Consider the following 23,851-nt stretch of genomic DNA (forward strand, 5'->3'; position numbering starts at 1 on the left):
ATGCCCACCTGTCTTGAATTATGTAGTTTGGTAAAGAAGTCATAAACTGTTGTAACTAGTAGAGCAATAGTGGACCCCTGTCATGTTTATTTTCTGTTTAGCCCTTCATTGGAATTTCAATCTAACTCTAGTTTCTCGTAACCACTCCCCGGAGTTTGTGAAATGTGGTCTACGACAAGCTCTCTTCAACATAAAACAACTTTCATATGTGACACTAATCTCTCCAAAACTAGCCTCAGCCATTTAGGAATGTCAGCAACATCGTTGCTTTCCAAAACTGTTTGCCACTGGAGCGCCACAGTACCAAAAGAGAAGGTCGCCTGCACTCGCTACACCAGTTCAGGTGCAGCTTGGCACTGGCTGCTTAGTCAAGTGCAGCCTTCATCATCATCATCAACAGCCTGACTACACCCACTGCAGGGCAAAGGCCTCTCCCATGTCTCTCCAATTAACCCTGTCCTTTGCCAGCTGCACCCACCCTATGCCTGCAAACTTCCTAATCTCATCCGCCCACCTAACCTTTTGCCGCCCCCTCCTACGCTTGCTTTCTCTTGGAATCCACTCCAGCGGTTATCTTGCCTCCGCATTACATGCTCCGCCCAAACCCATTTCTTCCTCTTGATTTCGACTAGGATGTCACTAACACACGTTTGTTCCCTCACCCACTCTGCCCGCTTCTGGTCTCTTAACATTACACCTATCATTTTTCTTTCCATAGCTCGCTGTGTTGTCCTTAACATAAGCTGAACCCTTTTTGTTAGCTTTCACAGGCAGGCTTAGTCAGGCTTAGTGCATGCTTAGTCGTCACCAATCTGCAGCCAACTGCATGGTGCCCAAAGAATTTTCAAGCAGCAAATCGCAATGAAGTGTTGCCGTGAACCATCCCCAGGAAAGAGTCTTTTTTCTGAAAATAATCGTGCTTTACTACTATGTGCAGAAATGCTGCCCACTAAGGTTTAAAGTCCCGATGCCATGACCCACCTGGCGTTTCTTATTTTCTCCTGCCTACGCGTGGGCACTGCCGTTTTGCTGCACTACACCTGCACTTCCAGTCCGGAGCTTGTGAGCCAGGCAAGAACTGGTGCTGCACTAGGCGGGCACTTGAATAAAGATGTGCAGCGGGCATGCACTGCACTCTTTGAACCAGTACACCCAGTGCAGCCGAGTTGAACAGACCTGTAGTGCTGAATTGGGTCTTTTTTTGCACACCTCATTGTGAATGGTCATTGATATCACTCACAGTCAGAGTGGAATGATTTATCATGACAACAGAAACTTAAGCCAGCTAAATTCCAAGATGTTTCGCTCTGTGGCGTGCTCCTCCTGTTAGCCTCATGCTGTCTTGCTTCTATATGCCCTTTCCATATTTTTGGATCCATACTCGTTGGCTTAGACTTGGCCATTTTGTTTTTGGTTGTCATATAGCTTTAATGTGCCTCCCCCACACTGAGGGAGGTAAGCAAGTAAGAATTCAGTGAATATTTTGCAGATGATCTTCTTGGTGATCCAGTTATAATAAAAGAGGGAACCGAGCCATTGGGAGCAAGTCCTGCTTTGGACCCTGAAGGCAGTTCTGTTCTGTCCAGCCAATCAAAGCCGTGAGTTTTTTTTTCCTCTCGTTTATGTGATGATGAATGTCTTGTCTGTGCATAGGAAACAATAACCAGAATAGCTCAAGAGTGACTCCCACATTTATTCTGATGCTTCATTGATGCACTGCAAGTGTTCAGGGTCATGGTGCTTCTGTAAGCATACATTTGATGATACCTGCTCGAAAAGATTGCTGTTATTCTGCTTAACTTCTTGCCTGTCGTGTTTTTATTGCTACAGTCAGACCTGGTTATAGTGAACAGCTTGATTTGTTCGATGTATGGAATAGTTCGATATACAATCGATGCCCGATTTTTCGGGACTCTCTAGGTACCGTGAAATCATTCAGAAATTAAATTTCACCAAGAAAAATCGCTTTAACATATTCCCAATATGCCGGAGGATGTGTTCAGTAGTTATGTAGACTTGTGAAATTCCTCCTGACTAAATCTCGCCGCGTGTTGCACACCAGTTGACGGACAGCAACCGTTTTCACGAGCTCGGCGTACGATGCGTGTGCTGCCTTCCGCATGTTGCGGACGAACGCACGGGCTGGGACAAAGTCTAGACGCGAAAGCGAACCAGCCGCCCGCAGTACGAAGGGTCCTGAACAACAAAAAGGCGAAGATGGGGAAACAACAAGAACCGACAAACAGCTGAAGCAAGGGCCCCGTCAGCATTGGCCTCTAATTAGGCCTGGTGTCTAGAGCCAAAATCGGCTCCACAACCAGCGATCTGCACTCTGCGATGGCTTGCGTATAATTATATGCATCTTGCCTGTCATCGAAACGGCAGTTCTTGGTTTTACTACAGAAAAGTCAGGGCTGCGGTGCGTATTGCGTGGTTAAGCTGACCTTTCTTTGAAATGCACCATCATTTTCTTCTGCACTCACCGCTTCCATGAATCTGTACGTCTTCCACGCTCCTTGCTGCTACCTCTTAGCGTAGCTGGGACGAAAGACTCGAGATAGATGAATTCCATGAACTGTGACTAGTGTTGGATTGTGTGCGACAGATGACGTCCAGGAACAGTACAAATTCAAAACCATGTGAGCGCAGTGTGCCCACTCGTGGAGAGTATCAGCCCTGTCATTTACGAGGTTCCATTTAGCTTGAATTTCGTTTTTTTGATCCCCCTTGCAGTTTTAATTAACCAGGTTCTGCTGTACATATTAAATGGTGATTTGAGCATTGGCAGCGAGTGCGAACAAGGTCCAAAAAATTGACCAGTCAGGTGGGGTGCGTCTGAAATTTCTGGCGTTCTTATACATTGGCTCTATGGGCCTTGCCACGGTGCTGTGAAAAAGTCCGAGTAGTCTTGCATATACGAAAAATCAGGGGTCTGAATTTTCAGTCACCAACTGTACCCGAACCCTCTTATAACGAACATTGGTGAACTTCCGTACCAAATTCGTTATACACGAGTTTATGAACAGTGCAGTGGAAACATGCTGATGAAAGAAAGATCATGCCACTTGCCATGAATAATCTACTCCACAAATAATTTATTGGCAATAAATGTATACCTGTTTGCTGTAGGCTGTGATTTTTGCCTGAAAAGTGAATTTCAATCCGTCAAAGAGAGTCGCATGTTTGACACGTGACATTATTTCAACGAACTTAAATGTGCTTCACATGTATTCCTGAGCGATACCGTCGCTGCACGTCGACAGCAGTAAGGATTTTGTGAAGTGTCGGGCGGACGTGATCATCCAGTAGTGGCAGACACCAGCACACTGCAAACTACAGTAGAACCCCACTGTTACGTTCCTCACTGCTGCGTTTTCCCGGCTGTTGCGTTGTTTTCGTCTGGTCCTGGCATAGCTCCCATGGTATCCAATGTATTGGGTACCCCGCTGTTACGTTGTACCTGTGAAAACGTTTCCGCATGATAGGTTGCAACCTGGCACCCTGAACCCGGCCGGGCAACGTGCGCCAACCGCCATTTTGACGAGTCTTGGCCAGGCTTGGCTACGGATCAGAGTGGCTGTTCGGGCGAGTTGGTTTGCCAGGACGGAACTTATAGCGCTAAGAAACCAGGACGAACAAAGAAAAAGACACCGCGAGCGCTAACTTTCAACTGAAGTTTATTCATTGCATGCCTAGTCCTTATACAGGCTGAATATCGCAGAAATACTACCAGGCTATCATGCCGTGAGTCACCACATAACACACGCTTACTTTTTTTTAGCTTACATCATCAAGGAAATCAATTCTTTCTTTGAGAGCAAGATAGACGCTGCACTAACACATTTATCTTTCAGTTTTCGTATCTGTCTGGCTTCTACAATCTCGCGTATTAGTTGCTGTTTATTTTTACTTATGATTCGACATTCTTTGAAAACTGGATGGCATCCCGCCGGTTTGCAATCCAAACATGTTCAGCAAGGTTTTCTTTGCCGTTCTCCAAGTTCCTATTATGTTCTCGGAGTCTTTCATTAACACACCTACCGGTCTGACCAATGTAATATTTTCCACATGGCAAAGGCAGGGATAATACGATGCCTTCTGCACATTCTACACGTTTCTTTTGGTGCCTTATTGTGCACGTTTCTTTTTTAACAGCAAAGGGATCGGTCATCCTACAATGTTTTCCCAGTTTATCGGGTGCTGAAAACACTACATTGACTTCTGCACGCTGCCCGATTTTTTTGAGATTATGTGAAATCTTGTGGATATACGGAAGCACCGCTACTCGTTTATATTTCTCGGGCAGGCTTTGACCTGGTGACTGTTTTTTTTCGATCAAGCTTTCAGCTACTGCTACCAGGATTGCACTCGGATAGCCTACTTCTTGCAACCGTTCAACCTGCTGGCAGAAACTATTGCTCGTCATGTGCTGGCATGACTTGTCCAGCGCACTTGTCCAGCGCTTTCTTAAAGGTGGTTTTGATTATGCTTCGCTTGATTAGTTTTGAATGAGCTGAAGTGTACGGAAGCATTGGTTTGTTAGTCTTAGGTGCAAAGCTCCAGCATGTGCGATCTTCTGCAAATGTTAACTTGATGTTCAAAAAACGAATTTCATTGTTAGCTGGCATTTCATACGTCACCTGAAGCGGGTTCAAACATTCTTTGAATACTGAGATCCCGGAGCTTGCGTTCTGAAGGTCGTCCATGGTACCATCGATGGAGACCAGAAAATCATCAACATAACGAAACACTTTTACTCTTGTACATTTAAGGCGATCATTAAGAGTCCTGCCAAGATGAGATAATAACAGATTGGTTAGCACTGGTGCCAAGCGAGACCCAATACATATACCCTCCTTTTGAAGGTAGGGTTTTGCCTGCCAATTAATAAATGTGGACCGCAGATACAAAAACTAAAAGATCTAAAATTCCTTGTACTGACACACCAGTAGCGTTCTGAAATTCAATGGCCCCGAATTCGTCAATGCTTCTTTCGGATAGAAGTTTTCGAATAGAAGATGGAGAAAATGCCGCCTGATAAACCATAGTTATTTCGAAGCATCAGCTGCCAGCTTCATAATGTGCTCGGACTACATGGGGTCGTTAGTGATATAAACTCCGAGATACTGGTATAAAAAGACTTGGGAAAGGGTGGTTGAGTTTAATGAATGTGCGTAGTTGACGTTAGGGCGCTTTTGTGTTACCTGCATATATTTACACTTGGAAGCGTTGAGGTGCATTAGCCATGTGGAACACCAGTCTTCAATTCTGCTTAACTCATTTTTCCATAATACAACATTTTGGGCGAGTTGGTTACCTACATTCATTATTACAGCCCTTCTTGTTCTGTGCCGTCTTTGCGCTGTAATAATGAATGAACTCATTTTGAAGGATTAGGTGGTCTTTTTTCATGGTTACGCGACGGTACAAGACGCAGTCGTCTGCCACAAGACGAGTGGTCTATGAAATGCTGCCAGGAAGTTTGTTTATGAAGATTAAAAACAGAAGTGGACCGAGCAGTGAGCCCTGTGGGACGCCAGACAAAACCTCAGTTGCAGGTGACTGATTGTTATCGATAATAGTGTATTGACTACGAGCAGTTGGAAAACAACGCACCCATGTTAATAACAGAGGATCGAGGCATGGCAACAAGGCGCTGATGGAGTACACGATCAAAAGCTTTCAAGAAGTCCAGGTATATGACATCAGTCTGAAATGACGAACATAAATTTAGGTTAAGAGAGGTAGTGAAATAAAAAAATTGGCTTTTGCATGAGTAACCAGATCTGAAACCATGCTGATTGGGGAAAAAGAAGCAGTTGTAATTGAGATGAGTGTTGCTCTAGTAGCTTGCAGGCAATGCATGTTAAAGAAATCGGACGGTAGTTAGAAGGATCAGACTGGTTACCTGCTTTAAAAGAAAATACCCGACTCATCTTCCAGTCATCTGGAATTGAACATGTAGCAATCAATTGCTCAAATATTATTTAAAAAAAAACTGGCTTGAGCTATCCTTGGTGCATTTCAGTATCTTCGGAGGTATATTACCTGGTCCTGGGGCGCTGAAAACATTAAGCTTATCTATGGGATTGAAAGTTTTCTGAGTGCATTAGAGAACCACGGTCTGCTTGCATCGCCTCAAATGCATACAAGGCATATGCATATATCAATTAGTGATAATAATTTTTCTTTTAATAGTAACCAATTATCATTAACTGGCCTTGCTGTGGAGGACATACGGAAATGATTGAGGAAGTTGTCTAACTCGGAGATAATACTTTTAATGTTGGCCTTGTTATAGTCTCGATTATACTTGATTGATGGTTGACGAGCAGTGACAAGCACAGATAAGTTGAACAATAAGGTGCAATGATCATCGAAGCCGGCAATGCATGATAATTTGATAATGACTGGATAGGTTCGGAGTTAGAAGCAGGAACAAGGTCAAGAATATTGTTTTGGTTAGTTGGTACGTCAACTTCTTGAGTAAGGTTGAGAGTAATCACTAAATCTAAAAACTGTTTCGATTGGGCTCTATGTGTGGATAAGTCAAACCAATTAATTTCAGGGAAGCTGAAGTCTCCACAGAATAAATAACTTGCACGGGAAAGCAGGCCTTGAGGTCCAGTAGTATTGAATACAGTTCGTCAAGGAATGAAATGTAGCAGTCAAAAGGACGGTAGCATGCAATTAAAGTTATTGTATTAGAAAGAAGCTATAATTTGATAGCAACAATTTCATGATTGCTGGTCGGCAAAACGGAGAAAGATGCACATTTCACATTTGACGTCACAAAAACAAGTACACCGCCCCCCTGTGCTTCAATCTGTCACGCCTGTAGACCATAACGATGATACATTGTTCAGAAGCTCGTCATTCAAGACATCTAAGGTTAGCCACGGCTCGTTAAGTATAGCTATACCTGTACCGCTATTGTTTAGGAGGGCTTCTACAGTGTCTTTCGTGGGCAGATAGCTGCGAATGTTGGCTGGTAGAATGGCTAATGTCTGATGTCAGTGCGAAGTAACTCATGCGTAGGGACTGCGGAAGGGGGCTTGGTGATGGTCTGTAAGCGGCCGACAATGGCTATAACTGCACTTCGTCGACAGAATTCGTATTTGAGTTATATATGATTTGCCTGGCATTCATGATAAGCTTGTCGAACCTGATCTTAAAGTTGGTGCTTCTTGCTTGGGCATAGATGTAAAGCATTTTCCTGGCTGTTCGCACACGTGCAGAATAATCATCATGAATAGCTTAGGACGAATCTTTGAGCTTTGGTCCCGCACACAGAATCCTTGATTTCTCCTTAAAACGTGGAAATTTTATAATTATTGGGCGATTTTTTTCCTGGCTGGAAGCGCCCTAGCCTGTGTACTTGTTCAATATCATCAGGATTCATGGTAATGCCAAGCGAAAAAATAATTTGAGACTCAGACTCGGGCCACTTTTCTCCATTAGCATTGTTAATTCCGAAAAGGGCAAATTGGATCGGCGGCAATTTTTTGTATCATCACATTTATCGGTAAGCAGGTGGTCGAAATTTCTGGAGCTTTTCACTATGGCGTCCCTCATAGCCTGAGTCGCTTTGGGACGTTAAATCCCCATAAACGAAACCAGACCACACATTTGTCGGTAAAAACCTTAATTTCCGCAGAAATTTTTTCCATGCTTGTTTTCAAGATGACGGAAGAGTCTGTTTCGTTAGCTGATTATTCTCGACAAGGTTTTCCAGGGCGTTGACACGTGAAGACAGCCAGCCGACCATACCTTCTATGATAGTTTGAGCAGAACGAATTAGCGAGAGTTCTGCAAGAATGGTGTTCTGGGACAGTTTGAAGTGAGTGAGAGTCTGCGAAATGGACTCAAGCGATGCAGGCGCCTCCTGCGGTTATGAGGTCCGGGATTTATTTCCACATCTCCCGACAAGACAAGCAAGAGACACACCAGATCAGCACTGAGGAAAAAGTTGCATGACAAGCACAGTAGTCTACAGAAACAATCAAGCAGGTCACTGGGGCACGACACTGCCACCAGAAAGGGACTACAAGTGCGGAAACAACTAGCATGCGGGAGGCACTAACCTGCGCCAAAAGGGGCGGTTGCATGACCATGTTTGTCGCTGCGGCATGTCCTGACTGGCTCCAGAAAAAAGGGGGGAGGTTTATGGAGGCAGGGCGAAGCTCCTGTGGTGATAGTACTGCGTGGCTTGGAACTCGACTGTGGCTGGATGCGGCAGAATCGGTGTTTCTTGTGCTGCCGGGTGATCTCGGGAAGCGCTCGTCAACCTCACAGGGTTGACAAGCGGTGGCGGGATAGATTAGGCTAAAGCAGGAATGTAACGGAGCGAGGGTCGATAGCAGGAAAGCCTGTGCAAAAAGGAGCGATTGCATTACCATGTTCTTCGCAGTGCCGTTTTGTTATGTTTTGTTATGTGTCTGGTGCAGCTCAGGAACAAACTGAAAAACTGCATGAATAACTGGGGTCAGTAATTTCACATTAGTTGCTTACAAATGATAGGCTTCTGGGATCAGTGGTTAGAACCAGATCTAGAATGTTTGAAGCCCCACGTGTTTAATTTGTAAGCACTAATTGATGGAAGTTAAAGTGTGAGCAAACATCTTAGGAATTCTCAAGATTCGAAGGCACTCGTCGGGACGTTTCGATTTCACAGCAGCTGTCTGGGTGTTAAGTTCGCTAGAAAACTGTAGATTGCTTTGTGGAGGTCTGTGACAGATGCCTAGCAAAACGGTTTTCGGTGCAACGCGACACATAAGCTACAGAATTTCCAGTTCTGAAGGGATGTTAATTCGGGAGCATTATAACTGTTGATCAACCGCGACAAGAACGCCTCCGCCATGAATACCTCTGTGATCAATCTGAAGAACATCAAAATTTGGTAGGTCCGACAGGACTTCAGTATCAGGGATGTCATCCGCAAGCCACGTTCCTGTCAGGACTAGTAGATTACTCCAGGATGATAGTACAAGACTTGACAAAGCAACACGTTTCGGAAGGAAGCTTCGTATATTAGTATAGAGCAATGAAAAAGAAAGATCTGATCGGTAAGCAGTGCGCGGCAGCATAGGTGCACGATTTGATTTACAGTCAGATTCACCATAAAAACAGCGCTTTGAATCCATGGTTAAAGTCTTGTAGCATAGATTATAGTGATCTTAGCAATGGTTTGATTTTAGCAAATCCAAGAAGGTGCTTGCGGACATTTCTAACTGCACGAGAAAAATTTCGCCAATGCTGTAGCCTGTATTCCTTAGTTGGCGCCCATTCGAGAGAATGGCTTCTTCAGTTTTGAAAAATGAAAATTTGACTATACAGTGTGATCCACTTGTACTTATACCAGATATAACGATATATCGCTTATAATGATCAAATTCCTTAGATTTATCAATTCTCCCATTGCACCTATGTAAAAATAAATCGTATTTAACAATAAAATTATCGGCAAAAGTACGGATACAGTGATAAAATTCTGACCGCCCGGAAGGTGTTCACCACCAAAATTTGTCTGAAAGTTTGATAAAAATGAAATACTTCAAATCGAATGACATGAAAACTCTGCAGACGGGCCACCGTGGCAAAATCTATGATGAGGCGTTGCGTACATCCTTCGGAACCAAGTGCTGTCATCGTCACAGTCGCTGCAGGGTGGAGGGAAGAGCTTGCTTGACTGCAGCCATCGACAGAAACGCCAGTGGTGGTGGCTATGTTAATGGGTAGTACCTACATGCATGAGGGAATACGTGGGTGTGTTCTTTTTCTTTTTTGGCCGCCCAGATATGACGATAATCAGTTATAATGTTCAGATTTTCCGGTTTTCTCAGTATCGTTATAAGTTGGTTGCAGTCTAATGAGGCGGGATCGCTGGTCAGTATGCAGGCCGAGGTGGTGCGTATGTTCGATGTGACTAGGGTCGACTGTTACATGCAGTTTATCAGAACATAGACTGATAACGACTTTTTCTGAGTCAGCAAAAGTTTCAGAGGGGTGGTGTCGGGGAGGCCATAGAATATTATATTTTTGCGTTGTTCATGGTTTTTGGAATCGTCCATATGAGTTCCCAATCCTGTATTATAGTGTACTGTATGTTATTGTTTCAATGTCTGTTTTCAGAGTGAAAAGATCTTTATGTTGGGTTTCAAGGTCTGCCAGTCATCTGGCCAGTTCAGAATGGTGCTATTTGTAACCTCTAATTTTTTAAGAGATTTCACATCCAACAGTATTTCTGCCTGTCCAGCAGGCAGTTTTTGCAATTCAGCAAGGATATAGTCGAGCCATGGATTTATTTCAGCATCACCTGATAACAATATCAGTGCATGAATAAAACTCGCATATTCAGCAAAACGCAGCAATGTGGGCTCAGCAGCTGCACCAAGAAGTAGTTGCTGGTCTTAGCAAACAAGCTGCAAGAGTACTAACCTGCATTCAGGGGTGGAAGTGGTGCGCCATTTGCGCCATCCTGCTCCAAACTGCTTTCTCTGCGCCATCCTGCTCTAAAACACAATTTTGCGCCATAACTGCGCCGCGCCGGCCACTTCGATGTTTTACCGTCAAATTTAGCGAAGCCTATGCCTTGCAGCATTGCAAGAGTGAACTGATCAGGGATCAATGCGATGGCACAGACACAGAGCCCACCATTGTAATGTTGGCTCTGGGGTGGAAGATAGATGTTCCTTAGTCCCCTAAGGTGCTCCAGTATGTCGCCGTACATCTTGGCAGCTGGCTCGAGCCCCAACGCATCAGCCATCTCTCGGTTAGTATGCCCTCGAGCGATGGCGTCCTCTGCGTGGTTTCCGGCCAGGCCGGCATGTCCCGTCCACATGATGGAATGTTTTTATTCGCTGCAGCCACCTTGGCTTAGAACATGAAGAGCATTGTTGCCAATTCCGCCTCTCAGAAAATTCCGACAGGCAGCCTGCGAGATAATTACTAGGGATTCACCTCTTCTGTTGCCTTCGGCTACAGGGAGAGCAATCGCAATTTCCTCTGCCTCAGTAGAGGTACAACCCCTTATGGTGACGCTGGCTAGCTCCGTGTGAGCGTAGTCGATTGCCGTTGCCACCTTGACTTTGTGTCTTGGGTAGCTGGCTGCATCTAAGAAGACATTCTTTTTTGCCAGCGATGCATTTTTCTAACACCTGAGCCCTTGCTTCCCTCCTGCGTTGGTGCGGTTGTCGGTGCATGGACTGTGTAGGAGGTCAATGATGTCGTCTGGTTTATCCTCCGTCTCTTGGACCTTCTTGTGGCTGTCGGGGTAGACTAGTCATATTGAGTAAGGTCTTGCCCGGGGTTTTTTCTGAGCAATGAGAACTTCCTGATGATCTAGGTGTGTATTGGAGACTCCGGGGTCCATTAACAGAACAAAGCATGGGGAAACTTTCGGAGGTACCCCACGCATAAAAATCTCATAAACTTTAAAAAGGCAAGGGCAGACGCCCGATATATCCGCCGTAATGCTGAAAAAACTTGTTGGCAAAGTTACGTGACATCAGTAAATAGCTCAACCACGTCAAAAGAAATGTGGGAGGAGGTACGAAAGCTAGATGGTAAATACTCCCCATTCACACTTCCCCTTCTAACAGCTCCTGGTATACAGACAAACATCGAAGAATAGGCAGACATTTTAGGAGAATATTTTTCGGTAGTTACCAGCTCATCACACTACACAGAATCATTTCTAAGATACAAAAACACAGCCGAGAAACAAAGACTCCCTATAAGTGGATATACAAATGAACCATATAATAATTTATTTACAGTTCAAGAAATCAGCACAGTTTTGTCCACTGGCAAACAGACAGCACCGGGCCCGGATGGAATACACTATCAAATGCTGTCCTACCTCTCCGAACCTGCCGTAGAGGCACTTTTAAGTTTTTTTAATAAGGTTTGGGTGTCGGGTAAACTACCCGAAACCTGGAAGAAGGCCATCATCGTTCCATTTTTAAAACCCGAAAAACCACCAACCTCTCCCTGTAGTTATAGGCCCATAGCCCTCACCAGCTGCCTTGCAAAATCATTTGAAAGTATCATGAATATTAGATTAACCTTCGTGCTGGAAGCCCGTGAGCTTCTCGATGTCCATCAGTGCGGTTTCAAAAAGGCATGCTCCAAAACAGACCACCTAGTTCGCCTTGAAAATACTGCCCGTGAGGCCTTCATACACAAACAACAATGTCTTGCTGTTTTTTTCGATTTAGAGACAGCATATGACACAACCTGGAGGTACGGAATTCTTCACGACTTGGCTGAACTTGGCATTCGTGGCAGGATGTTGAACTGCCTAAAAGATTTCCTGTCAAACCGTTCATTCAATGTATGCCTCGGTTCAACCCTCTCGAGAATTTTCATTCAGGAAAATGGAGTGCCTCAAGGAAGTGTCTTAAGCACGACCTTCTTTGTTGTTAAAATGAATTTTATTAGCAAAATAATTCCAAGGTCTGTTATGTATTCGATCTATGTCGATGATCTGCAGATAGCCTGCACGTCCTCAAACATATCAACATGCGAAAGACAAGTGCAGTTAACAATAAATAAACTTTCAACATAGGCTGACCGAAATGGTTTCCGGTTCTCCCCGCAGAAAACAGTGGCCATTCTTTTCTGACTCAAACGTGGCCTACAGACAGATCCTAGACTAAACCTGAACGAAACCGAATTACCGACAAAAAGAGAACACAAATTTCTGGGCATAACGTTTGACAAAAAACTGACCTTCTTGCCCCATATAAAGAACCTGAAGAAGAATACTTCTCGATCATTAAATATTGTCACGTAGTGGTGACGGCAGTCGAGGCAGCGATGAAGACGGACGAAAGGATCTTCTAAAAGAACTGTTTATTGGGCTGACTTGCACCCAAAATGGACTGAATCACTCGGCGGCGGCGAAGCGACAAGCGTGCTCGGCGGTCGTCGAACAGAATGCCCGCCGCTGTCGGCCGTGCTCAATTTAAAGATGATAGCGAACATTCGAGATAAAGGCCGCAAAGTTACTAGAACATTCCGGAACAACGTAGAATCAGCTTTGCCTGGCTGCGATCAATCGAGATAAATCTAGTCGCGTCTTGCGTCGCAAACAAAGCGATAAGGTGGTGTCGCGGCAGATTTGAAAAACGAACAAACACTGCAAATATTGGCGGCATTACTCCCCTCTCAAAGAAGCATCGACCCGATGCATTAAAACAAATAATGCGACTAGTAAGGGAAAAAAAACAGATCTTGCGAAAATAGAGCATGGAAATGCAGCGGCCTTTAGCGGGCATAATACGGCTTCAGACGGACTACATGGACGACTTCTGGTCGTACGCGGCGTCGCTGGGATGCAGTCATTGCGTCAGGGATGACCTCATAATCCAGTTCACCCAGCCGACGAAGAACCTTGTACGGGCCGAAATAGCGGCGCAAAAGCTTTTCACTCAATCCACGGCGGCGAATGGGCGTCCACACCCAGACTTGGTCTCCTGGCTTGTATTCCGCGTTGCGTCTTCTTAGGTTGTAGCGTCTGGCGTCGGACCGCTGCTGATCTTTGATCCGTAATCGGGCAAGCCTTCGAGCTTCTTCTGCGCGTTGAAGGTAGGCGGCAACGTCGACGTTCTCTTCTTCTGTAACGTTGGGCAGCATGGCGTCTAGCGTGGTCGTGGCCTCCCTGCCATGGACGAGCCTAAAAGGCGTCATCTGGGTGGTCTCCTGCACTGCGGTGTTGTAGGCGAAGACGACGTAAGGCAGGATGACATCCCAGGTTTTATGTTCGGCATCGACATACATAGCGAGCATATCGGCGATGGTTTTGTTCAGGCGCTCGGTCAGTCCGTTGGTCTGCGGATGGTATGCAGTTGTCCTCCGGTGGCTGGTTTGGCTGTAGCGCAGGATGGCTTGCGTGAGTTCCGCCGTAAATGCTGTTCCTCTGTCCGTGATGAGCACATCGGGGGCGCCGTGTCGAAGAAGAATGCACTCCACGAAAAATTTGGCCACTTCTGCTGCTGTTCCGTTCGGTAGGGCTTTCGCCTCGGCGTAGCGGGTCAGGTAGTCGGTCGCTATGATGATCCACTTATTTCCAGATGTTGACGTTGGAAAAGGGCCAAGCAAGTCCATGCCAATCTGCTGAAAGGGTCTTGAGGGAGGTTCAATGGGGTTCAGAAATCCTGCTGGTCGTGTGGGAGGAGTCTTTCGTCGCTGACAATCTCGGCATGTTTTCACATAGTGTGCGACATCGGCAGACAGTCGGGGCCAGTAATACTTGTCTTGAATGCGGCGGAGGGTGCGAGTAAACCCGAGATGTCCAGCTGTCGGCTCGTCGTGTGAAGCCTGTAGAACTTCTTCACGGAGACAAGTAGGTACAACAAGGAGGTAGGCTGTTTTGTTCGCTGTAAAGTTCTTCTTCACAAGGACCTCATTCTGCACACAGAAAGAAGACAGTCCTCGCTTGAATGAAGCGGGGGGTGAAGAAACCTTGCCTTCCAGGTACTCGATGAGGCCTTTTAGGTTGGGGTCCGAGCGTTGCTGCTGAGCAAAAGAGTTTGCGCTGATGGGTCCCAGGAAGGCGTCCTCATCGTCGTCCAGCGGCGGTGCATCTACAGGGGCTCGTGAGAGGCAATCGGCGTCAGTGTGCTTGCGTCCGGACTTGTAAACGACGGTGACGTCAAACTCCTGGAGACGCAGACTCCATCGAGCGAGTCGGCCAGAGGGATCCTTCAAATTGGCAAGCCAGCAGAGCGCGTGGTGGTCGCTGACCACCTTGAACGGCCGTCCGTAGAGGTAGGGGCGGAATTTCGACGTAGCCCAGATGATGGCAAGGCACTCCTTCTCAGTGGTCGAATAGTTAGCCTCGGCCTTGGAAAGGGAACGGCTAGCGTATGCGATGACCTTCTCCAGCCCGTCACTTTTTTGAACGAGAACGGCGCCTAGTCCCACGCTGCTTGCGTCGGTATGAACTTCAGTATCGGCGTTTTCATCAAAATGCGCAAGGATCGGTGGGGACTGTAAACGACGCTGAAGTTCCTTGAAGGCTTCTGCTTGCGGCGCTTCCCATTTAAACGGCACGTCTGCCTTCGTCAGTTGGGTCAGGGGCTCGGCGATGCGCGAAAAGTTTTTCACAAATCGTCGGTAATATGCGCATAGTCCGAGAAATCTGCGCACTGCTTTCTTATCGGCCGGCGGTTGAAACTGTTCAATAGCAGCTGTTTTCTGCGGGTCTGGGCGTACTCCTTCCTTGCTAACGATGTGGCCTAGAAACAGCAGCTCTTCGTAGGCAAAGTGGCATTTCTCTGCTTTCAAGGTTAGGCCAGACGACTTGATTGCATCTAGTACTGTTCGAAGTCTTTTGAGGTGCTCTTCAAAGTTCGAGGCGAAGACAACGACGTCATCTAAATATACCAGACAAATCTGCCACTTCAGGCCTGCCAGCACTGTATCCATTACTCGCTGAAACGTCGCTGGTGCGGAACAGAGACCAAATGGCATTACCTTGAACTCAAACAGCCCATCCGGAGTTATGAATGCTGTCTTCTCGCGATCTCTTTCGTCGACCTCAATTTGCCAGTAGCCGCTCTTGAGGTCCATCGATGAGAAATATTTGGCGTTGCAGAGGCGGTCCAGTGTGTCGTCGATGCGGGGGAGGGGGTAGACGTCCTTCTTTGTTATGTTGTTCAAGCGGCGGTAATCCACGCAGAATCGAAGTGCGCCGTCTTTCTTTCTCACTAGAACAACCGGTGCCGCCCATGGGCTGTTTGAAGGCTGGATGACGTCGTCGCGAAGCATTTCTTCGACTTGGTCCCGGATGGCTTGTCGTTCTCGCGGAGACACACGGTAGGGGCTTTGACGGAGAGGTCGGACGTGTTGATCCGTTATAATGCGATGCTTGGCAATTGGCGTCTGTCGCACCTTCGGCGATGTCGAAAAGCACTCACTGTAGTTTTGAAGCAGATTGCGGATCTGGTCTTGTCTGTTCCGGTGCAGGGCTGGGTTGATGTCGAAAGTGGGCGAGTTCTCTTGGTCAGGCGGTTCTGCTGCGGAGGGGTCGGAGAGGGCGAAGGAATCTCGTACGTCAGATATTTCGTCGTAGAAAGCAATCGTCGTTCCTCTGTTAATATGCCGGTATTCTTCGCTGAAGTTAGTCAGCAGTACTTCGGCCTGGCCATTGCGGAAATGTGCGATGCCTCTTGCGATGCTGATTCCTCGGTCTAGTAGCAACTGCATGTTCCCCTCGATGATGGCTTCAGTGTTTATGGCTTTCGTGGCGCCTACGGTCACGATAACGCTTGAACGGGGTGGGACGCTCACTTCTTCCTCCAGGACACTTAGGGCAACGTGATTTTCCCGAGTTTTCATCGAAGCGATGGCTTCGTCCGTCGAAAGCGTGATCAGCTTAGATCGCAGGTCGATGATGGCCTGATGCTCATTAAGGAAATCCATACCCAAGATCACTTCGCGGGAGCATTGCGGTAGCACAACAAAGGTCGCAGGATAGGTATGTCCTTTGACAGTCACTCGCGCTGTGCATCGTCCTGATGGCGTAATGAGGTGGCCCCCAGCGGTGCGAATTTGTGGGCCGTCCCAAGCCGTTGTGACTTTTCTGAGCTGCGCAGCGAATGTTCCATTCATCACCGAGTAATCGGCTCCTGTGTCGACTAGAGCGGTAACTTTCCGGCCGTCGATAGTCACTTCTAGGTCGGAGGTCCTGGGTCTTGCATTGCATGTCGCTCTCGGCGTCGGGTCACGGCTTCGTCGCGTATGCGAGTCACGGGTTGGGCGTGTGGTCGAAGCTCCTCTGGGTGGCGGCGTCGATTTCAAGGTAGCTTGCGTCATGGTTCGCATTGTGTGCGGCGTCGGTGCAGCGAGTGTCGGTTCTTCATGCGGCGTCGCGGGTGCAGCGTCTTCATGAGGCGTGGTCGGTGGAGGATCTTCGGCGTTTAGCTCGTGAGCAACCTCACCTCCAGAGGTTGCTGCCTTTAGTTTCCCCTACGGGGGCTGGGCGACCTTCCTCGTACCGCGGCTGCGTAGCTGCGGCGTGGCGACGCAAAGCGCGAGGTTGACGGCGATGGTGAGCGCGAAAAGCGGTTCGGCGTGTACTCTTCTCGACGCAGGTACTCGTCGATTTCGTGCGGACGTTGTCCGAAGCGTGGTCGTGGGGCGGTAACGGCAAATCCTCGAAGACCGATACGTCGGTACGGGCAGTGACGAAGAATATGGCCGGCCTCACCGCAATGGAAGCACAACGGCCGGTTGTCGGAAGTCCTCCAGGCGTCGCATTTCCTGGGGCTTGAGCGTCGGTCATAGACTGGGCGGGTAGGGGCTGGGAGGCGGCGTTGTGGAACGATTGGCTCATCTCGGGGAGGACGTGGGGGTTGTCGTTGGGGCTGAGCAGTCCTTACTGCAGCGGCGTAGGTCATGGCCTGGGGTTCTGTGGCCGTCGGGGTGCCAAGTGCCTGTTGCACTTCTTCCCGTACCACGTTCATCAGAGTCGATGCTTGTGGCTGTGGGGAGGATGGCAGTAATAGGCGTAGCTCCTCTCGGACGATTTCGCGGATAACGTCCCGCAAGCTGTCGCTGGTGGTGGCCGGCGTGTCCGAACGGATTGCATAGGCAGAGGAAGGGCGGTTGTACTGCCGAGCTCGGACGTCGAGGGTCTTCTCAATCGTGCAGGCTTCCTGCATGAATTCCTCGACCGTTTTTGGCGGCTGACGGACGAGGCTGCCAAAGAGTTGTTCTTTTACGCCGCGCATTAAGAACTGAACTTTCTTTTCCTCGGTCATCCCGGGATCGGCGCGGCGAAATAGGCGCTTCATCTCCTCGACGTAGCTGCGGACGGGCTCATTCGGAAGCTGGATCCTGGACTCGAGTAGTCGTTCGGCTCTTTCTTTCCTCACGACACTGGTAAATACCTTCAATAGTTCTCTCTTGAATAGCTCCCATGTCGTAAGGGACGACTCGTAGTTTTCGTACCACGTGCGTGCGGAGCCATCCAATGAGAAAAAAACGTGTCCAATCTTTGCCGCATCATCCCACTTGTTGAATGACGCCACGCGCTCAAATTGATCCAACCATTCTTCAGGGTCTTCGCCTAGGGATCCATTGAAAGTTGGCGGCACCCGCGGCTGCTGCAGTATGATCGGTGTCGACATCTTCGGCGAGATTGCGGTGCTCGTAGCCGCGTCTTTTCGCTGTCTTGTGCGGTCCGGCAGTTTCCCGAACTCAGGCTCCTCTCCCTGGAGACGTCGGCTGGCTCGCTGAGCTGCTGGCTCGTCCTCGGGTGCGAAGCGCTCAGGGCTGGCTTCACGACTTGAAGGGGGCGTCCGGAACATGGAAGGCTACCCCGCACCTCCACCAGATGTCACGTAGTGGTGACGGCAGTCGAGGCAGCGATGAAGACGGACGAAAGGATCTTCTAATAGAACTGTTTATTGGGCTGACTTGCACCCAAAATGGACTGAATCACTCGGCGGCGGCGAAGCGACAAGCGTGCTCGGCGGTCGTCGAACAGAATGCCCGCCGCTGTCGGCCGTGCTCAATTTAAAGCTGATAGCGAACATTCGAGATAAAGGCCGCAAAGTTACTAGAACATTCCGGAACAACGTAGAATCAGCTTTGCCTGGCTGCGATCAATCGAGATAAATCTAGTCGCGTCTTGCGTCGCAAACAAAGCGATAAGGTGGTGTCGCGGCAGATTTGAAAAACGAACAAACACTGCAAATATTGGCGGCAATATCTTAAAGGTGCTTTCACATAAATGCTGGGGGTCTGATAGAACCTGCCTTTTGCACATCTACCGTAGCATGGTTCGCTCTTGCCTAGATTATGAGTGTATAGTGTACAACTCAGCTCGACCATTCTACCTTAAGCAATTAGTTGCAGTACATTATTCAGCTTTGCGCCTTGCAAGTGGGGCATACAGGACATCACCAATAAACAGCCTATATGTCGAATGTAACAAACCAGCCCTCGCAGATAGAAGAGCCATGCTCACATGTGCATATGTCCTAAAAACCCGTTCACTACCAAAACATCTCTGCTACTCCATAGTTACGAAGTGCCCGTCTAAGCAGCTTTTTAGTAACAAACCGAATGCGACGAGACCCCTTATCCTCCGTTTTGAAGAAATTTGCCAAGAATTGGGTATTTTAGACACACTACCTGATGTCGCCCAGAGACCCAAACCACTGCCACCTTGGTACACCTTTCCCGCTGTAGGGGACTACACAATGGCACAAATTCAGAAAGAGCAAACTCCACGTGAACACATGCTACAAGAATTTTTGGCACTAGAGGAAAAGTACAAAGAATACACAGCATTTTATACAGACGGTTCTAAAACATCACTTTACGTCGGAAGTGCTGTAGTGCAAGACAAATGGGAAAAGGTAGTTCGGTTACCTCAGTGCGCGTCAATTTTCTCAGCTGAATGTTATGCCATTTCGGTGGCTGTATCAAAAATAGTCGAAAGGAACATTCAAAGCAGCATTATCTACATGGACTCGCTGAGTGCAATCACAGCACTGAAAGCCAGAAACGTAAGGGAACCTTTAATAGGAAATATAATACACGACATAATAACTGCTGAAACACAAGGACATGAAATTAAGCTCTGTTGGATACCAAGCCATCTCGGAATTCGTGGCAACGAGAGAGCTGACACGTGCGCTGCTCTAGCTCGCCATAAGGAAGTCCAGACTATGCAGATTGCATGAAGTTAGTAAAAAATAAACTTACAGAAAAATGGCAATGTACATGGAATAGTGAAGAAAATAACAAACTACATTTAGTAAAACCTATTCTGGGGGAATGGAGATCATGCAGGCATCAGGAATGTTTTATAGAAATAATTTTATGCCGCCTGCGCATCGGACACACACACCTGACACACAACTTTCTACTGACAAAACAAGACAAACCCTTATGTGAGAAATGTGGAGATGAGCTGACAGTTAATCACATTTTTTTCTCGTGCTCACAACTTGAACGGCTAAGAAAAAAATATTTTAGTTTTTTACGATGAACGCATTCCCTTCCACCCCAATTTACTTATAAGAGATAATCCACTTGTAAGAACTTCATCTGTTTTTAATTTTCTGAAAGACGCGGCCATCTTAAACAAAATATGATATCAAATATCGCAGAACTATTAACTCTAAAATTTTTTTACCCCATGCTTTCGCGCATTTTATGACGCACCTCATCCATTTTCTCAGTCCTGAGAAGAAAGCTGAGGTCTGCATTCGACTTGATGGGCTCCTCGGAGTCCTTGTCCGGACAAGGACTTTCGCTGAGGACACCCAATTTTTGAAATAAATTATACCATGTGTTTGGCGCATGATAGCCTAAGTTGCTTATGCGCCATAAAACCCAATACAATACAATACAATACTTGCATTCCAATGCTTCATCCTGCTAGATGATGACGAAGCAGTGGCAAGCCCTACCACCTTCTGACAGACTTGAGATTATTCGCCACTTCGAGCATGGTGAAAAAAGTCTGACATGGCTGTGCATTTCAAGATCCCAAGGAGTACGCTAAGTACTATCTTGAGAAACTAGTTTGCCATCAGACAGAATGTACAGGAATACCCGAATGCTGATGGCTGTCACCTCCGCAAGCCGGCTTACAACGCAGTAGAGAAAGTCCTCTTGGACATCAAGAGATTTCGCCTGCCTTTTGAATGTCAAGGGAGTTACGGTGGGAAGTGGTTGAATTGGGAGATATAAGGATCACTACTCAATCATTGGAAAGGTGGCTGCAAGTTGGAGCCATGGAGTCGATGCAGAAGGCGCCCGGAAGTGTGTGCAAGATTTTGAACATTTTCAATACAGACGAAACTGCCTTGTCCTGGCAACTGTTGTCAAGTGGGACATCGGTGCTGAAAAATTAGAAGTGCCATGGTGGGAAAAGCAACAAGTCCCACTTGACAGTCCTCCTCACGACCAACATGGACAGTTGGTAGAGCACCGGACGCGAATTTCGGAGGTCGTGGGCTTGGACCCGACCGGCAGCATGTGGTTGTTTTTTCTGCTGCTTTTATTAATCTCCAATTGATGAAAATTACAAAATAAAGGAAAAAATAAGTCCCTGTTGCTGCTTGGTTTTGGCGACTTTTGGCTTCCTTCATGTATGTTGTCTCGTCAGTCGAGGTGAACAGTGATGTGATGGCTGCGCCAAAGTGCACACGTGCTGCTACATTGCGGAAAATTATGAATAATCTGCGCCAAGCCTGTGCCAAAAAAATATCTCTTTAAGAACAAAATTTTCAGTGCCACGTATTCTCCTACCTCTGCGTTGGGCAGCTGTAGCGGAAAACGCTATTTTTTTGTGAGTCCTTCAATCAGACCTTAGTATACTTGTATATATGCGGGCGGGCACCACACTGGCCGAACACGTCGTCACCCCGCATAATGAGAGCAGAAAAGCGAAATAGGTGAAAAGTGAAAAGCGAAATAGCTCGTCAAGCCGATCGCTCGGCTTTTTCTCCTTACCTCCCCCATCAGTATTATTATGGATGGTACACCGGAAATGCACATGGCAGAAAGATTCGGAAACGGCGTCGTTTTTGACTTCCATGTCCTTATATGGCTGCAGTGGGGAAGTGGCACACTACCGCGAAGTTGTCGGTGGGCGTCAGTTTTGGGGCTTGCTTCGTTGCGTTATAAAAAAAAAAAGGCAGATAGTCCCAGATAATTGTTTTTTCTCATGTCGAACTGTCTTCCTGGTGGGCGGTTCCAGTTCTCCAGCGCATATTTGATGACACGCAACGTCAGTTTTGCATCATAGCTTCGTGTCATGTTGAGCAAGAAGAAAGCACATCGCACGCATGTATGTGACGCTGAATTCGAAACTTTTGGCAATATGACTGGACTGGATGTGGTGTGCATGTTGCGCCATCGTTGCATTAAATCTGGTTGTTGCGAAGTTATCGGATTCTGGCCGTAAGATAAAGTTATAAAAAAAATAAAGTTAAAGCAAAGTGCGATACGTGTTCAACTACCGTTAACTGCTTCTGCGGTGAGGTGTTTGCTCATTGCGCAGATGGCCCTGAGGAACACACACCTACCATTGTGCAGGCGTAGTTAGGTTCCCACAGGAGCGCTGCGCTAGAACTGTAGTAACTTGATTCTTTTTTCCTTTTTATTCATTGATTTTCTGTTCAAACATGGTTTGAGCGGTAAAAGATGGCGTGTCGCTCCACGTCATTTTTCACCATATATGAGTCACACCGACAAAAACTCTTTAAAATAAAAACACGATTTATACAAAGGAAAATATGGCATATGTCTGTACCAAATGCTCACTTTTTTTGCACCAAAAGGCACTTTTGGCTACACCAAAGGCTGCTCCAAAGTGACTTTAGCCAATAACATCACTGTGTAAGTCACGTGGCCAGCCTCACCCAGTTGCTGATTGACCTTGGAGAAAAGGCATCTTGCAAGCTGCCAGAGCTTGCTGCTGCAATTGCCACCCGCTCACTGCCCCCACTGATAAAGCCTTCTTTCACTGCTGCCTGCCTAAATGTGACCAGTCTGGGACTGTCTGCGTTCATGTCTCGAAAATGGAGGGCCCTTTCTTTTAAAGGGGCCATGGCAGTTTACCAGTATCCCTCTAGAGAAATGTATACAGCATCATCATCATCAGCCTGACTACACCTACTGCAGGGCAAAGGCCTCTCCCATGTCTCTCCAATTAACCCTGTCCTTTGCCAGCTGCGCCCACTCTATGCCGGCGAAATTCTTAATCTCATCCGCCCACCTAACCTTTCGCCGGCCCCTACTACGCTTGCCTTCTCTTGGAATCCACTCCGTTACCCTTAAGGACCAGCGGTTATCTTGCCTCTGCATTACATGCTTTGCCCGAGCCCATTTCTTTCTCTTGATTTCGACAAGGATGTCATTAATCCCCGTTTGTTCCCTCACCCACTCTGCCCGCTTCCGGATCTTAACGTTACACCTGTCATTTTCCTTTCCATGGCTCGCTGTGTTGTCTTTAACTTAAGCTGAACCCTTTTCGTTAGCCTCCACATTTCTGGCCTGTAGGTGAGTAGCGGCAAGATACAGTTGTTGTACACTTTTCTCTTGAGGGATATTGGTAAACTGCTATTCATTATCTGAGAGAACCTGCCATATGCGTTCCACCCCATTCTTATTCTTATTTCCCTCTCATGATCCGGATCAGCTGTCACTACCTGCCCTAAGGATTCCCTTACCACTTCCAGCACCTCGCTTCCTGTTGTGAACTGTTGTTCCCTTGCTAGGCTGCTGAACATTACCTTGGTTTTCTGCATGTTAATTTTTAGACCCACCGTTCTGCTCTGCCTGTCTAAATCATTGATCATGCTTTGCAGTTCATCTCCTGAGTGACTCAGCAAGGCAATGTCATCAGCGAATCGCAGATTATTTAGGTATTCTCCATTAACTCTTATCCCCAACTGTTCCCCTCTCAGGCCTCGGAATACCTCCTGTAAACAGGCAGTGAATAGCATTGGCGAGATCGTATTTCCTTGCCTGACGCTCTTCCTTATTGCTGACTTTATGAAGGACTATGGTAGCTGTGCAGTTCCTATATATATCTTCCAGTATTTTGACATAAGGCTCTTCTACACCCTGATTCCGCAATGCCTGTATGACAGCTGAGGTTTCCACTGAGTCGAATGCTTTCTCGTAATCAATGAAAGCTATATATAGAGGTTGGTTATATTCTGCGCACTTCTCTATCACCTGATTGATAGTGTGAATATGATCTATTGTGGAATATCCTTTACAAAAGCCTGCCTGTTCATTTGTTTGAAGGTCTAAGGTTTGTATCGTTGCGTGCTGCAGACGAGACACGACCAGAGGCTCCGAGCAAAGGGAGCAG

At 47.1% G+C, this 23,851-nt stretch overlaps 1 protein-coding gene across 26 annotated transcripts in view; it reads left to right on the forward strand.

The window, feature by feature from the left end:
• LOC144132256 (uncharacterized) overlaps positions 1-23,851 on the forward strand; it is a 317,492-nt gene that overhangs the window by 116,606 nt on the left and 177,035 nt on the right. For all 26 annotated transcript variants that reach the window (XM_077664514.1, XM_077664518.1, XM_077664524.1 and 23 more), the window contains one exon: positions 1,490-1,598. In XM_077664514.1, the coding sequence (XP_077520640.1) occupies positions 1,490-1,598 (109 nt within the window). The remainder of the gene's footprint in view (positions 1-1,489; positions 1,599-23,851) is intronic.

This window comes from Amblyomma americanum, chromosome 5 (assembly GCF_052857255.1).
Source record: "Amblyomma americanum isolate KBUSLIRL-KWMA chromosome 5, ASM5285725v1, whole genome shotgun sequence".
In the NCBI taxonomy this organism is placed as follows: Eukaryota; Metazoa; Arthropoda; class Arachnida; order Ixodida; family Ixodidae; genus Amblyomma; species Amblyomma americanum.